General features: G+C 42.6%; 1 protein-coding gene and 1 long non-coding RNA gene across 6 annotated transcripts in view; one reads left to right on the top strand and one right to left on the bottom strand.

Moving 5' to 3' along the window:
* The window catches only part of PLXDC2 (plexin domain containing 2), a 416,967-nt gene extending 408,642 nt beyond the window's left edge, over window positions 1-8,325 (bottom strand). The window contains exons 1-2 of one of the 4 annotated variants that reach the window (XM_082449772.1): window positions 8,188-8,325; window positions 6,611-7,381 (exon numbers count right to left, since the gene is read on the bottom strand). In XM_082449772.1, coding sequence (XP_082305898.1) covers window positions 6,611-6,722 — 112 coding nt within the window. In that variant the 5' untranslated portion in view covers window positions 6,723-7,381; window positions 8,188-8,325. Of the gene's footprint in view, window positions 1-6,610; window positions 7,621-7,736; window positions 7,956-7,995; window positions 8,158-8,187 lie in introns of those variants that run through there. The other 3 variants (XM_082449774.1, XM_082449773.1, XM_082449775.1) reach the window with 3 other exon arrangements.
* A 220-nt stretch (window positions 8,326-8,545) lies between these two features.
* The window catches only part of LOC309655023, a 69,272-nt gene continuing 60,789 nt past the window's right edge, over window positions 8,546-17,028 (top strand). Inside the window, exons 1-3 of one of the 2 annotated variants that reach the window (XR_014260545.1) lie at window positions 8,546-11,740; window positions 12,377-12,922; window positions 13,105-13,176. This is a non-coding gene — a long non-coding RNA (uncharacterized lncRNA). Of the gene's footprint in view, window positions 11,741-12,376; window positions 13,177-17,028 lie in introns of both variants that reach the window. The other variant, XR_014260546.1, reaches the window with a different exon arrangement.

Here is a 17,028-nt window from a genome sequence, read left to right as displayed (position 1 = left end):
ATTTTATTGGGTCCAAATTACGGTTTCAGAGAGAAAAAGTTGGGAGCTACTGCTACAAACAGATACATATAAACACAGAAGGATATTATTACTATCTAAAAAACATCATTGCATGTTGAATGTTCCATATTCCAACTGGACCAAAGAACACATCATCCTCATCTAAATAAACCAGGGTGTACTTACCAAGCAGCAAGCTGAGAGAGAATTTATCAGTTTTATGTAGACTTCTCCTATCACTGAACACTCCAGTATGTAGAAAATGTAGAAAATTGAATATGTAGAAAATGTAGAATATGTAGAAAATTGGCTTTTAAATATTCTGATTCCTATGCAGTTTATCCGCAGGGCAAATTCTCATTAGTCTCTCTATAGTCTCATAGCCTCAATCAGCTAAGCAGGATGAGACCTTGAGTAATATGTATTCTAGGGAAATTTTCCAGTTAATGAGTGAAAAATAATAGGTGGAGGAAGAGGGAGGAACTAAGTCATAAGATTCCAGAAAAGTAAAATGGAAGTCATTCTGCATCCCTGCCTTTATGACCCTCTCTTGACAAAATCACTGGCCACTTTCTACTATAACGCCTGAAGCAGAAACAGTGAGGACAGCTGATTTTAATTTGGAAGGGTAAGGAGAGTTACTAGTGCTTAGATGTGTTTGGATGGCCTCTGGAGGAAGGGATTACAAGACTGTATTTCAAGGAAGGTCACACAGTTTCTGACCCCATGTTCAAATCTACAATTTTTAACAGGCTCCTGACAAGACCTCTAATTCTATTTAAATACTCTTATCTGTACCATCAATCCATATCTTACCACCTTTTTAATTAAAGAGGGCAAAATAAAAACAAACCAAAGAAAAAATATGCAATGGGTTCAAAGTCTGGTTACAGTACAATGTAGAATACTTTATATTCTATTCTTTTCTCAGATATTATTCTGTTCATTTGGCCAGGCAATATATGACACAATAAATCGTGGGAGAAACTGTCTTAGTAAAAGCATCACTACTTAGTCTGTCATTCTGCAGCAACTTCCTCAGTTGAACAGAATCATTGTCTGGAGGATAGTGAGGGAAGACATCCTGTGTGAACCTCAGTGAAGAAGAAAGACTTCTCAGAGTGGAATACTGTGAAGAGATAATTAAAGCTTTGCGAAATATAAATATGTGCTCAGAATGAAGGCAAAGGACTGGAGTTAGTCAGATTAAAAGAAAGCAGAAAAGCAACTCTGTAATATACAACCTTAGGTATTATGGTGACTGCTTTTTATTTACTTATTTCCCATCTCTACAACAAATACAAGATTTTAAGGGAGAAAAGCTGGACGAAGCTAAGTGAGAGTAGGAAAGATAAGATGAAGACCCAGGTAAACCAGTACAAAAAATGCAGGCCGGAAGGTGTATATACTTGTTGGACGTGGGCCACAAATTGTGCTCTGAGCTTTCAAAAAACCACATTTTTTAAAAACTAATCTTTCTGGTCACTATTTATAATGTCCAGAAGATGCAAACAAACCAGTGCAGAAGAAGACCAACTATATCTGTTATTAAGACACAAGCTCTTTCTCTCTGTGTCTGTCTGTCTCTCTCTGTTACTTGGGGAGCAGATACTGTGCAAGGCATTGCACCACACCACCTCCCCCAGTAACAGCCACCATAACAAGTTCTAGGAGACTATATTTTTAAAGCCACCTTCAGTGTAGGTTAATGGCATGAGGCCTAAGCACAATTCAGTACAAAAGTAATTTCACAAAGAACCAAACTTATTTAACGGTGTTCGTCTCCACTGAAAACAGAGCACCACCACTATATATACATATTATGTATACATACACACATATACATATATATACACACACTGTACTTTAAGGTATTAGATTAAGAACTATACTTCTGGTTTCTGAAAATACAGTCAGAAACCAGAAGTATAGCAGAATGGCAGAATGAACTTTTTGAAAGTTCTATCTATTAACAGAAGGTTTAAGGTAAATATCATCCAGCAGAACCATTATGACAGACCTCTGGATCCTATTCTCTCATTTTAAACTACTGTTCTCTGAAGCCCACTGTATTTTCATTTCCATCTTACTTATGGAAGAAAGTCATAAATAGAGCAAGAAGTATGAAAGTCTCCCAAGGTGACAGTCTAGTCAACAGTCCAGCTTGAACTGTAATTCCAGTCGGTTCAGTCAGTTCAACAACTATTTATTGCATGCCTGTGTGGTAGATGCCACAGGGGATTCACAAGTGAATGACAACAGAGCCTGATATGGTCTAAAGGAATATATGAAAAAGAGATGCCGAAATGAGAAGGAAACAAACTCCTACGATACCAAGCAGAGTCAGACAAGTGCCTTAAAAAAGGCCTAGAGTTCTCGGAGGGTTCTGAGCCACCTCATCCTTTTGTGAACGGTGTCACTGGAGATAAGCCTGTAAGAAAAAGTGGAAGGTGGATGGGTGGAGATGGGTTAGGGAAGGAAGGGCAGGAGGAACGGCATGGAGGTGGTAGCACCTGGTACATACTCTGGGAACATCAAAGAGCCTCATTTGGCTAGACTGTGAAAAACGCGCAGGGGAGGGTGAGGTGGAAAAGCAGTCTGAGGCCTCACGGTAATGGCCATGGTGAAGAGACTGTATTGAATGTAGTGGGGAACCAACTCAAGACTTTAGATCTCATGGTCACAGTTGACCAATTCATTCATCTTCATAAACATACTGTTTCTACAATAGGAGATACCTTTTAGGAAGCAAAAAACTGAGACCAAAACTATTGAAAAGAATCCATAGTATCTACATCTCTGCATGAAAGTATCTGACTCTTGCAGAGAGGAAATCCGTGGGGAGCAAATTAGTATTTTCCATTCCTAAGTTTTACTCAGGCATATTCTCCTTGGTAAGAACCTGTTTCTAAAGATCAAACTTAAGAAATGCACAAACTGTCCTAATTGTAATAATCCCAAATCTCTCTGCAAACATCCATGAATTTCAAACCTTATTTCTGAATTAAGTGTTCTAGATCACAGTTATGTCTCATTCCAAACTTACCCAACCTCAGGCTTCAACTTCTATCTATCCTCTAAAGGAAAGAGACTCTCACATTTTATATTTAAAAAATTTCTGTATGCAGTCAAGAGTCATTGATTTAAAGAAACCTGTGATTTTCTAATAATCTGACCCATGTCCATTTTATAGAGATGTTCGCTTGAATTAACCCGTCTTAATCTTTTGCTCCAGGTATGTCTGCATATAGTTAGAAAATTTATACTAGTGACAGTAAGTCTCAACAGAGATACTCTTATCGCAAACTCCACAAATTAGTAATATTTCAAACTAAGTTTTTTAACTCTAATGAAAGCAGAAAATAATAGGAAAATATCCAACTAGAAAAACAACTAAATGTAAACGATCTGCTAAAAATAAACTACTTGTTTCTAGAACACAGCAATATTAGAAAGTTTAAAAAGTGAAAATTCCTTGGGGTCCTAAACTATTATTGCTCTCTCTATAGTGGTCATGAACTTCCTTGTTGCATTAAATCACATTTAAGAGCAATAATCAGACCAAAATATAACTACATATTTTAGGCCTTTTTTCCTGATTTAAATTTTAGAATTCTACAAGATATTACTGCATCTTTCTCCTTTGACATTGTTACTAAACTGTTTTTCAATCAGTTCAGGGTATAAAGATGAATGTATAACAATATGGAAATGATTTAAGATTCATAAAATGTAACATTATTCTAAGCTTATTTTTCTCTAAACATTGGTTGAGGTATTCTATTTAGCGTGGGCAAATACTTTTCAGATATACATAGAATACATTCAATCCTAAAAGAAAATTCACTATATAATGAACTTTCAATCACGAGAGATAATTTTAAAGTATATTCTTGGAAATTCCACAACGTGTTAATAATTGCCAACAGTGTTGCGAATGAGAGTACTTGGGGTTTTCCACTGTACTTATTATACCTTGAATACATTCGTGTGGTGTAAGTCTACATGTAGGGAGTACTATATAAATATTAAATGAATAAATATTTAATTCCAACGAAAATGGGAAATATAATAAACTCTCATTGCTTTAAATTGCTACTCATTTACGAATGTTAAGTTGAAATATCAAAAAATACTGCACATAGGAAAGACAAAATATTGACGATCACTCATCTCAGGTTTGGGAGAGAATAGGAAGGAAATTAGTGGTTTCTCTGCCCTCTGGTGGCAACAAAGTCAACTGCAGCATTTCTAAAGGAATGCATAAAAAATGTCCTTTATGAAATCAGACTCCCCTGCCCCCACCCCCCGCCAAAATGTCTGTAAAAAAATCCTGATTGATACATGCCGAATTCCAAGACTGTCGGACTTTTAAAATTTTTCCTGTATTGAACTTCTTAGCTAGACTATTTTACAAAGGAAACTATATTTTTTCTTCCATTTCATTGCTGTATTTTAGGTATTACAGTAGGCTAACCATTTAATTCCAAGATTATTTAATAAAATTAATGCAGACTGATATCCAGGAAAGAAGTTACTTCGTTTTGTAATAAATCTCAAAAAATTTGCTGAGAAATATAAAACTATTCCTTTTTTACTCAATCCTGTAAAGATGTGGGCTTCTAGTTTTCCAACAGAAATACTGGTTTATAATACCTGCAGATCTATGTTGAACAATTTATGTATTTCATATTCCCCAAAGCAAAGGCTTTTAACTATATGTTCAATTTTAGAGTGCAGTAAATTTTATCCTCAATTTGAGAACTCAGAATAGTAAACTTATTGTATGTATTGTTCTTTTCTCAGTAACATATTATTAATGAAAAAAAGTTCAGGAAAAAAATAAACATTTGCTGACCTTTTATTTTTTTTTTTTTACTGTAAATGCATTATTTACTTCCAGTGCCAAAGAGGTTTTCAAATAAACAACTTGGGATGCATTTTTGGCACACGCACCTCTCTAACCTCCTTTGGAAAGAAGTAAATTGCTTTCTTGAAGCATTTATTTATTTCATGAAGATGCCCATGAAAACTACTGTTGCACTTTTTAAAATACATGTGCAGCTTCCCAGACAAGTCTTATTTTTTTTTTTACCAATGAAATGTATCAGAGAAATACACAGAAGGTATGATCTATTGATATAAATAATACCTAGTCAAGAACAACCTATGTCCATCTATGCAGAGCCATTATATGTGATAAAGACAAATCAACATCCAGGAAACTTGCGTTTTATTCACAGCTTTAAAAGTGTTGTCATCTTGTTGCCCTCCCCCCGCCCCCCAACACACACACACACACACACACACACACACACACACACACCCTCCAATCATAATTTGGAGCAGAGTCAGAATCTGTGCTTTCTCCATAAGAATTTACACCAGGGGCAGACACAGTGTTTCGGCTGTCTCAGCTCGGTAATATTCATTCAAGGACTTCCCTTCAAGATTCACCTCACCTGGAATCCCCAGGTGCTCTCCCTAGCCTTCCATCTGCGACTGGCAGCTTTGACATTTGCGGACGCCAGTATACTTCCTGAGGAATCACTTACCGTTTCCCCTCCTCAGGATTAAAACAGAACAAAAGCAAACCTTGATTAGCCTCATCAACAAGGTTTTATTTCCTTTTTCTTTTCCCTGTAAGTGTTTTTGCTCATTCACCTCCTCTCGAAGTCTATCCATTTCTTCCCGAGGGGCAGAAACGGGGAGCAGGCACCCGGTTCACAGTGGGCAGGGTCCGGAAGGCAGCTGGACCTCCGGCTCAGCAGCGCCTCGCCAGGAGGAGCCGGCGGGCCCAGGGCGGCGTCGCCGGCTCCGCGCTCGCCCCGGGGGGGCGCGGCTCCGGAGGGACGCGCACCTGGCTGCAGCAGCCACCCCTGGGAACGTGCGGGGCTGGGGCTCCGCGTGGGGGCAATATCAGGCCACTCGGAGGAGGCCCTGCACGTTCAGGCCTGTCTGCGAAGCCGGCCAGCGGAGGACAATGGGGCCAGTGGTTGGTCTCCAGAGGGGCGCCCGCCCCTCCGCTGCCACCTCCTTCCTTCGAGTCCCGCTGCACCCACCCCGCCCCACTTCCAGCGCCCGCTCAGCCCCCGACAGCAAGAGGGAGCTGAGGTGGGGATCGCCTGGGGGAGGAAGGTGCAGCCCCAGGGAATCTTCTCCAGCAGAGGGGAGCTCTGCAATCCCCGGCTGCCACCACGTCCACCACCTACCGCCCCCATCACGTACTCCCTCAGTTTATCCCGGCAGCAGGGAAGGAGGCGGAGCCGGGGAGGACACAGCCCGGGCTGCCAGCTCCTGGGCGAGGTATCCGCGGAAGGTTTGCTCTAACACCAGAGCGCTCTCTGGGCGCGTCCGGGGAGTCAGGACCACTCCCTGCCAGCCGCTCAGGTGAAGCAAGCGGTAAATCCTTAAGATAACTAACCCCCAGACCCTACCACCCTACTCATCCAGCCAACATTCTTCTGCCCATTTGAGACGCCCAAGTTTAGTCGAAATGCAATTGCAACAACTTTGCCAAGGGCATAGGTCGGGAGGGAGTGGGTTGACAACGGGGTGCCAGAGAGGTCTTCAGCTGGGCACAAATGCAAGAAGCGAAAGTGCATCTTACCATTGACTTGGTTTCCAGGCTTCCCTTCAGCGAACTGAAACCGGTCCATTAAAAAGTGGCAAAGTAACACAACTCCTGCAGCAGCCAGGTCGGCCCTCGGGAACCTCGCCATGCCGCTGCCGCGACCTCCCTCCCCTTCCCCGCCAGTACTTCTCCGGCACCCTGTGTCCCGGGGCTCCCGCTGGGAACGGGGACAACGGGGCCGAACACTGCAGACTGGTCTCGGCGGGATGCAGAGGCCTTTGTAAATTTCTCTGGGACTTCACACCCGGGAGCCGGGAAGAGGAAGAAGGGAGCGCGAGGGGAGCGCGGTCCTCTCCGGACCTCCAGGTCTCTCTTCACAACTTGCCACGACACTCGCAGCCCTCACCCCAGACACACAACAACTGCAGAGACGAAAGGCCACTTGAGCTGGGGCTGGCAAACTCTCCGTTTCGCACAAGCAGCGCCACCCCAGTGCCCGCAGACGGTGACTTCCGAGCCCCCGCGACGCGCTCCACTGGGTTCAAAACAGATCTAATTCCTCAGCCAGCGCGGGTGCCTGTCCAAATCCAAGAGGGCTGTCGGTTCGGAAGGAACTTTCCCCAGTCCTAGGGTGGCCCCCGCGGAAGGTCTGGGTTTGCGGGAAGGGTGTCACTGTGGGATGGCGAAACCCCTCCGACAAGTTTTTCTTCTTTTCTTCGCCCCGACGCTGGGCGCGCGTCCGTGCTCGCAGCCGGAGGGATGAGCAGCCCCAGAGCTGAGCCCTGGGAAGGCTCGGGCTGCAGCAGTCTGAGGTCCGAAGGCAGGAAAAATGTATTGGGGAAAAAAGAGAGAGAGAGAGGAAGAAGAAAGAAATGGGGAGGGAAAAGTCAGGCTGAAACCTATCGGGAGAGGGTTCCTCCTGGCTAAGGAGGAGGTGGCCCCAAGCCCCGCCGAGCCCCGGAGTTTGGTGGCGGAGGAGGCGCCGCCGCCGCCGCCGCCGCCGCGCTCCCCCGCACTCCAGCTCCACACTTTGGGGAGGGAAGGCAGCTCGCAATTTGCCAGATCTGCCGCTGCATCCTCCCCCCCCACCCCCCGCTTCCCTCCCCCTTGCTCCTCCAGGCTTCTCCCACCTTCCTCCCCGAAACCGGCAGCTAGCACCGACCTGTCCAATGGCTGCACTTTCCTCGGGGCTGGCAGAGGAGTCGCCGAGAGATTAAACCGGGGGAGCAAGGCAAGGGGGAGTGAGAGGGCGACTCCAGCCCGGCGTGCCCCCCGGCAGCCGGCGGCCTGGCGCGCCGGGAGAGGAGGCGAGAAAGCTGAGCTAGGAGGGGCGCGCCGGACGGCACCTCTGCGCTGCCCGGGCGCCATCCCCGCACCCGGCTCGCACCCCTGGCGGTCGGGCCAGCGGTGCCCGCACCCACCTGGCCCTGGGCCGCCTTCGCTCCCGCCTGCGGGGAATCGCGGCCCAGCAACCGACCCTGCGGGCGCTCGCCGCCGGTGTGGTCTTCCTGGGCGCTACAGGGTTAATTACAGTTCGCCATTCCCGGGAGGGCGTGTGCGGCGGCGGCTGGGGTGTGAAGAATGCAAACCTGAGCCCGTATTCGCTTACTGACCCTGCGGAGCCCCTTCGGACCCCAGGCCCGCCGGGCGGGTGGAGGAAGGTGGCGCGCGGCAGCTTGGACCCGCCGCTGCGGCTTTGTAAAGTGTCAGCGGGAGCGAAAGCGAGAGTTTAAAGAAACAGGAGGCCCACTGAATTTCCTACGGGGGCTTTAACAGGCTTTCGCTGGCTGGTTTGTTTTTGTTTTTTCAGCTCGCGGAAGTGCTTCAGCGTTAACCCTTTCCAGCCCTTTCAGAAAGTTTACACCTTATTTCGCAGAGTTAACCTTATTTTAAAGGGGTAAATACAAAGAAAGGAAGGAAAGCAGCATATTGGTTAAAAAAGTACAGATTCTAGAACCAGACTGGGCTAGAATTCCACCTCCCCCACTAAATAGCTATATGGCTTTGAGCAATATTCTTTTTAGTGCCTCAGTTCCCCATCCATCAGGGGAGAATTGTAGTTATGCCCTTATAAGGTTGTTGTATTGGATTAAGTGAGTTAACACTGAATAATTAAAGAATTGAGAACAGTGCCTGGCACAAAGTACATGACTTTGTGCTTCTTAAATTAAAGAGAGGGAAAGGAAGAGAGAGGGTGTCCTAAATCAAATGGAGAATTTGCTTCAGTGTTCTAAGAGCAAAAGGTCCTGTTAGTCTATTCTTGTCCAGTCTTTTCCATGCTCTAAAGAATGTATGGGTGCCATCAATACCACCTTAATTTTGTCTCAGTACCCACTGGAAGTGGATCCAGATAAACTACTCTTGCCAATTTGATGCCGAAAGAATGCCTTTCTCATGGTTCCTTAGCTGGTGAGCAGAAGAGAAACAGGAAGTGTAGCATGTTTTCCTCAATCCAGTACTCAGTTTGCTATTTATTTTGGAATATGTATACTCGTCATGGATACACACTCTTTAGTGCTACTTCCTCTCTCCTGAGCTTTCTCCCAACCAGGTGATTTCCCCCTCCTCACCTTACTTAGAAAACCTGGTTCTTTTACTTATGCTCAACCAAGAGTTAAGTTCTATGTAACATTACATCCAAAGTTGAGTGCCTGAGATACTTATTTAACAGTAAGTTGGAAAAATGAATCTTCCTATCAAAATCTTATTGTCATTTAATTAACGTCGATTTTTTTGTCTGTATCCCTACTGACCTCGCTTACTTCACGAATCCTTGCAGAAAGCTTCCTAAAACTTTCAGTACAGCTCCATTTCCCATTTATATGCAAAATTATGGGGACCCGGGAGGAGCCATTTCAAGAAAGCAACTCTTCTTTAGTCTGGAATATTTCCCTCCCCTTTCACAGTAGAAAAACGGGTGTTTCCTGTTTCTCTGAGAAGAAACAAGTCCCTGCCTCTCCCTGGTATCATTTTCTTTCTTTTCTCCTTTATTATTATATGTGCAAATTAGCAGTGTTTATTTTCTTGTTTGTTGTCAGCAATGCTTTGCCCTCCTGATTGAAGCTTTATACCTTAAGTGGAAATTTGACGCCAAAAATCGAAAGGGAGTCAAGTGGTAATTCAGAGTAAGTCTGAAGAGGCTTTTATGTGTTTTGTCTATCTCACTGGTCCTGTTTCATTTTACTCATATCTTAATCTTATTCTGAAGAGCTGTCCACATAGAAAATACTTTAGTATGGGAGAAGACGCAGGTAAGTAAAAATCAATCATGCATGATGATTTAGTGCTCAGAACTAAGTAAGAAAGAACAACATCAAAATAAAGTTAGGCTTTGGTACATTGCCTTAAATGTCAACCAATAATTATTTGTAAAAAAAATTATTTTTCCTTTACATTATATAGCAAGTAACAACTAAAATGTATATAGGATGGTATGTTCAGAGTGAAATGGAAAGTTTATTACTCATATAAAATCCTGGCTAATTAAAAGTAGTATACTTTGTGGCCTAAATGATCTAAGTTTGCCATATATGTTTCACCACAGAATAATCTATTTCACTTTCATGGAGAGAAATGAAGATATCTCTGTGGAAGAAGTTTCATCTTCCATCTGACTAAAGAGAAGAGTTATAAAGAGTGAGCTTTGTTTCTATTTACTATAGTTGTAAGAACTGAATTGCTGGGGGTTTTTTGTTTGTTTTTTACTCACTGGCTTAATTTTAGCTAACCTCTCGAGGAACAAATGAATCAGGAATCACAAAGGAGCAGCACTTGAGTTCCTTGTCCATGACAAAGGTCTGGAATTCACTGAACACTCTCCTTTAAGATCTTAAGATTTTATATCAGAATCATTCTCACCAACAGAGAACTTTGGGCTGACATTAGCACCTGAGCAAAAGTCTGCACAGATTTCCAACCTGTTCGCAACCCCTTATCTACACCAACCTTCAAAGCCATTTCTACACATTCCAAGTGCAATACTATCTGCATAAAGGTAATTACAATTACCCATCTCATCCCACCTCCAACTCTATCATCTCTCCCAAATTGAAACTTGGCTAACAGGATACTCAAGAAACCATCAAGCTCGTTTTGAAAAAACTGAGATGTAATACAGGCTGTGGAGTACTTAGTATTTATTGTAATCTATTATTATTTTAGGAAATAGTTTTTGTCCATTTTAATAGAATTTGTTAAAACTTTCTATAATTGCTGTCAAGTAAAGGGAAATTGCTAGTAGTGGACTGCTTTTATTCAGTCCTAATCTAATATTATGACCCTTCCTCTAGGTCTAAGGCATTTCCTCTTTCTCCTCATTTAATAGGGCTAATTTTTTTTACCTCTGGTACTCAATTACAAGACTCATTCCTTCATCTTGGCTGACTTTCAGAATCAACCAAGATTTCATTATACTATTGATGGATATTTCAGCTTTTTGCTCTTTCATAATCTTAAGTAAAAATTTTATGAATAGAGTGTTTTGAATGAAATAAGCATTTTAAAAAATTACATAACAGCTAATATCACTCTTTGTTTACAGGGACATTTAGCATGCAAGAATACTTAATGCCTTTTATCCTCATATCAATAGTACATTTACTATTTAGATGAAATTAAAATATAATTATATTTGCCTCTTTCATAATGAAATAACATATTGCATTAAAATGGCATACATGTTTATACTGTCTTCTTTCTGAATCTTAATTAGCTGAAGTTTTTTTGACCAGTAAATAGCAAAGTGCAAAAAATGTGCAGCTCAAAATAGTAAAATCAAATTATTAAAATGGAATTGTACACTCCTGTATGATCAGGCCACTCAATATGGCTATTCTCTTGCTCTTCGTACATCCCCGCTCAACCGGTCCCTGCTTCACCTACTCACGTGAACAGTGCTTGCCCCCTGCCGCAGCTGGTGATTGTTCTAATCCTTTGGCTCCACCTGCTAGTTTATTAAAGGGAAACATCTGCCCTCATGATGGTTGTTAACCTGAGGGGCTGTAAGGGACATGCGCCAGCTGGTTTCCCTGGTAACTGATGAGCCAACCGGACATCAATTGCCCCTATAAATGGTAGCCTCCTTCTTCCCCAAGCAGTAAAGATGGCTGCTGTGGCTTGTCTGCTGTACATGTGGGGCGTTGCACCAGGACCCTTTATTTCAGACAGGTAAGATCCCCTATCCAATATTACTGATCTCTGTCACTGTCTCAAGGCTCTTTCTTCAGGGTCCAGGTTGTGCAACTACGATACAAGGCTTGCAGGCCTGCAGAGTGCAGCACAACAGTTGGTGAACAAGTCAGGACACCAGGGAAACTCCCATGAGCACTGAGATGTTGGGAAATAAGAACAGGGAATGGACACTTGTGGAGTTAAGCCTGGGGTGGCTGTCCACTAGCACGTGGGGCCCCAAAGTTGTGAGAGGCAATCCCGAGGCGGCAGTCCGCTAGCGTGGGCGTGCCCCCGGCAGCTGTCGACCATGAGAGAGATCGTTCTCTTCCATTTATGTTGATAATAGCCTGTTAACCTCAGAGTCTCTTTCAAGTTTAAGAGTAGCAGCCCCGTGCTCATGGTTCATCTTGACTGCACAGGGATGGCTGGTGAATACAGACAGAACGCAAGGACCTGGATTATCTACAAAATACAGGCATACCCCTGACCCACCGCCCCTAAACAATTACAGACACAGGCTTTAGGGATAATAACTCAGGAACAGACTTGTGAATTAGACATGGCCAGTTACCCAGGTTTGGCTGGGGCCTGTGACAATGGCAAAATGATAAGACTACCCTTTTTTGGTCATAGCTATGGCAATGGTCAGAGCAACGATACAGTGTGAGCGAACAACAGCTATATGCAGGCTACAATGCATTACAACAGGTGGAAGACATTATAAAAGGCCTACGTAAGTCATCGAGCAATGCAAAAACCCACTATTCAGGGTCTAGAAGAGCTGTGCACGACATACAGGACTCCCATCGACATTGATAGTGACCAAGGAACCCACTTTACCCACCACAAAGTTCAGGAATGGGCCTCTAAAAATGACATATGCTGGCATTTCCACCTGCCCTACCACTCCACTGCTGCTGGGCTAACTGAAACGATGAAAGGACTACTTAAACAACAATTGAGATGCGAAATCTATAACCGAACATTCCAGGAGCAATCATCCCAGTGCCTACGCCACATTAACCCAGAGACAACTAGTCAACACCATCCGAGTTCAACTGTTGACCACCAAAGGACCGCTGCCGATTGATTATAGGTCAGGACAATGGCTCACTTTTGCCCTTGCCACAGAATCTACCCCCCGAGAAACACATTATAAAATGGCCCTGGGACTGGCAAGTAAGTCCTCAGTAGTTTGGGTTTGCTGCCCTGTGTGGGGAATAGAATTACAAAAGGGACTTACAGATCTCACCTGTCTTCCACCCGGCCCCGCCTAAGACTACTAAGGTAATTAATCCGGGCCCCATAATGGAGAAAAGCACCATTATTTTAACCTGTGGTCTGTTACTCCGCCTCTCCAGTATTTGACATCAACTGTGCGGACTGAGTGTGGACGGGTGGTGTGGTACTGCAGGCCACGACAAAAGCCACAGGTAGGTGTGGTATTATCTCAGAATGCTGTTACTGCTTGTATTTTGCTTAATGGTCATGATCCCTGTATTGTGCCTGTTAAATACCTTACATTTCATCTCTCATCTAAGTGGAGGGAATCTGTTCGTGGGCTAGGTAACAACGATGGCCTCACTGCCAAATGAATTTGATTGCAGGGTCTATGGCAACATGCCGTTGTCTTCCTCCTGTGGACGTCCATGAAAACTTGAGTCAATAAGTGACTGGCTCCAAAGTTTGCCCACCGCTTAGACTCTGTCTGTATTGTCTCTGTGGTACTTGGTTGCAGTACGCCTCTGCACACCTGACCTAGGTATACTGGGGAAGGGGGTGGACCAAGATGGTAAAGGTGGTGTGGGGTATGTAGGGTGGAGTGTACGGCCAGGCCACTCAAGATGGCTGCTCTCCTGCTTTTTCTACATCCCCTCGTCCACCGGTCCCTACTTCACCTGCACCCTACTTATACGAACTTGCTTGCCCTCTCCCCCAGCTAGTGATTGTTCTAATCCTTAGGCCAGAACGGCGCCGCCTGCTCATTTATTAAAGAGAAACATCTGCCCTTGTGACGTTCATTAACCGGAGGGGCTGTAAAAGACGTGCCCACGCTGCTGGTTTCCCTGGTAACTGATGAACAAACCTGATGTCAATTCCCCCTATAAATGGTAGCCTCCTCCTTCCCCAAGTAGTGAAGATGGCTGCCCTGTCCCGTCTGCTGTACACGGTGAGGTGTTGCTCCAGGACCCTTTGTTTCAGACGTGTAAGATCCCCTATCCAATATCGTTCTCTGTTGCCATTTTCAGGCTCCTTCAGTCTCGGGTCTGGGCAACTACAAGGTACACAGGCCTGCAGGGTGCAGCCTAGCAACACCTAAAAAGGGTAAGGGCATTAATGAATGAAACATATTAAGGAATATGCTGCACAATACCTAATATGGAACACTCAGAAAAGTTCTGAAAATGCTGATTGTTGTGGACATTGTCAACCGAGATTTTTCTGAACTGATTAAAAAATGTCTGAACCACAGGAAATAACGTTTCGCAGAGGTTGTCCTTCTGCAGAGCCCCTGGTGGAGGCTATTATTCCCAGCACAGATCATGGGCCTTGTGTTAACTGCTGAAGTGCTCTGCACCACATGCCACCACATGACTAATATTCAACCCTGATGGCTTCTACTGCGTTTCCTTTCCTCACCTCGCATTCATCTTGTTTTCTTTTTTCTCTTTTTCATCTTCACCATATGAATTTTTTATTGATTTATAACTGACATAGCTCTAGACTCACTTGTTTAAAGCGTACAATTCGGTGGATTTTAGTATACTCATAGGACCATCTAATTCCAGAACCATTTTCATCACCCCAAAAAACCTCATGCCCATGAGCAGTCACTCCCCATTCCCCTCCCCCACAGCCTCGGGCCACCACTAAGCTACTTTCTGTCTCTATGGATTTGCCTGTTCTGGATCCCTCACATGAAAAGAATCATATGACATGTGACTTTGGGTCTGACTTCTTTCATTTACCATGTTTTCAAGGTTCATCCATGCTGTAGCATATATCAGTACTGTATTCCTTTTTATTGCCAAATAATATTCCATTGAATGGATATACTACACTTTATATATTCAGCAGTTGATGGACATTTGAGCTGTTCCCACGTTGGGGCTATTATGAATAATGATGCTATGAACATCATGTACAACTTGCACAGTATATGTGGATACATGGATGATACAGTGACTCTATTTAACTCTGTGAGGAAATGACAAACTGTCTTCCATAATGGCTACACCTTTTTTACATTCTCGGCAATGTATGAGGGGCCCAATTTCTTCTCATCTTCACTAACATTTGTTATTTCCCATTTAAAAAAAATTATAGCTATCCTGGTTGGTGTGAAGTGGTATCACATTGTGGTTTTGATTTATATTTCCCTACTGACTATTGATATTGAACATCTTTTCAGGTGCTTACTGGGCATTTGTGTATCTTCTCTGGAGAACTGCCTATCCAAACCCTTTGCTCCTTTTTAACTGGGCTGTTTTTTTCATTATTGAGATGTAAATGTTCATATATTCTGAACACTAGCTCTTGTCAGATATATGAATTGCAAACATTTTCTCCCATTGTATGGATTACCTTTTTACTTTCTTGATAGTCTTTTCATGCACATCTTTTAAAAATTCTGATTAAATACAATTTAAATGTATTTCTTTGTTTCTGCTTTAGGCACCATATATAAGAAACCCGTGCCTAATTTAAGGTCACAAAGATTTACACCCCTGTTTTCTTCTAAGAGTTTTATAGTTTTAGCTCTTAAATTTTTTTAGGTTTCCGATTCATCTTGTTTAAATATTTGTATTCAGTGTGAGGAAGGGGACCAAAATTATTCTTTTGTATGTGGATATACAGTTGTCTCAGCCATTTTGGACAAAATTATTTTCTCATTGAATGAACTTCGCATCATTGTTGAAAATCAATTGGCCATAGACTGGTTTATATCTGGATATATCTGGATATATATCTGGATATTCTATCACATTGATCTATATGTGTATCTTAGTGCCAGTAGCAAGCTATTTTGGTTACTGGGCAAAAATAGTAGTTGGAAGTTTGATAGGGATTAAAATTACTCTGTAGATTAACTTGGAGACTTCTGCCATCTTAACAATAAGAAATCTTGAAAATCTTGCAATCCATTTAAATGCAATGTCTTTCCATTTATCTAGGTCTTTAATTTCTTTCAAAATGGTAGTTTTCAGTGTACTATCCTTGTACTACTTTCGTTACATATATTCCTAAGTGTTTTTTATGCTATTATAAATGGAATTTTTAAATTTCACTTCTAAATTGTTCATGGCTAGCATATTAATTTGCTATGGCTGCCAAAACAATACCACATGCTGAGTAGCTTAAACAACATAAATTTTCTCAGTTTTGGAACTGATCAAAGTGTCAGCAGGTTTGGTTTCTTCTGAGGCCTCTTTCCTTGGTTTGCGGATAGCTGCCTTCTCTAAGTGCCCTCACATAATCTTGGCTCTGTGCGAGTGCATCCCTGAAGTCTCTCTTTCTTTATGTCCAAATTTTCTCTTATTAAGGACACCAGTCAGATTGGATTAGTGCCTACACTAACAGCCTCATTTTAATATATCCTCTTTAAAGAACTGATCTCCAAATAACAGTAACATTCTGAGGTACTATGTATTAGGGCTTCACCATATGAATTTGGAGGGCATACAATTCAGCCAGTAACAACTGGTATAGAGAAACACAAATGATTTTTTGCTTATTAGTCATGTATTCTGCAACCTTGCTGAACTCATTAATGCTAATAGTTTCTTAATATGTATGGATTCTATAGTTTTTTATGTGTAAGATCATGTTATCTGCAAATATAGTTCAACATCTTTCTTTTGAATATGACTGGACTTTTTTTTTTTGCCTGATTACCCTGACTAGAACCTCCAGTACAATGTTGAATAGAAGTGTTGAGAATGGATGTCTTGTCTTGTTCTTAGAGGGAAAGCTTTAGTTCTTTCATCATTAAGTGTAATGTTAGCTGTCGGTTTATCATTGATGCCCTTTATCAGGTTGAGCAAGGTACCTTCTGTTCCTGGCTTGAGTGTTTTTTTTATCATGAAGGGATGTTGGGTCAAGTTCCTTTTTCTACATCTACCAATATGAGTGTGCATTTGTTCCCTTTATTCTATTGGTATAGTATATTGATGAACAAACCTTGTAGTCATGATATAAATTCCACTTGGTAATGGGATATACTCCTTTTACTAAGCTTCTGAATTCAATTTTCTAATATTTTTGGAGAATTATAGCAACCATAC

Source organism: Balaenoptera physalus (assembly GCF_965194825.1).
Source record: "Balaenoptera physalus genome assembly, chromosome: 2".
NCBI lineage: Eukaryota > Metazoa > Chordata > Mammalia > Artiodactyla > Balaenopteridae > Balaenoptera > Balaenoptera physalus.
This window is presented reverse-complemented; position numbering and strand designations above follow the sequence as displayed.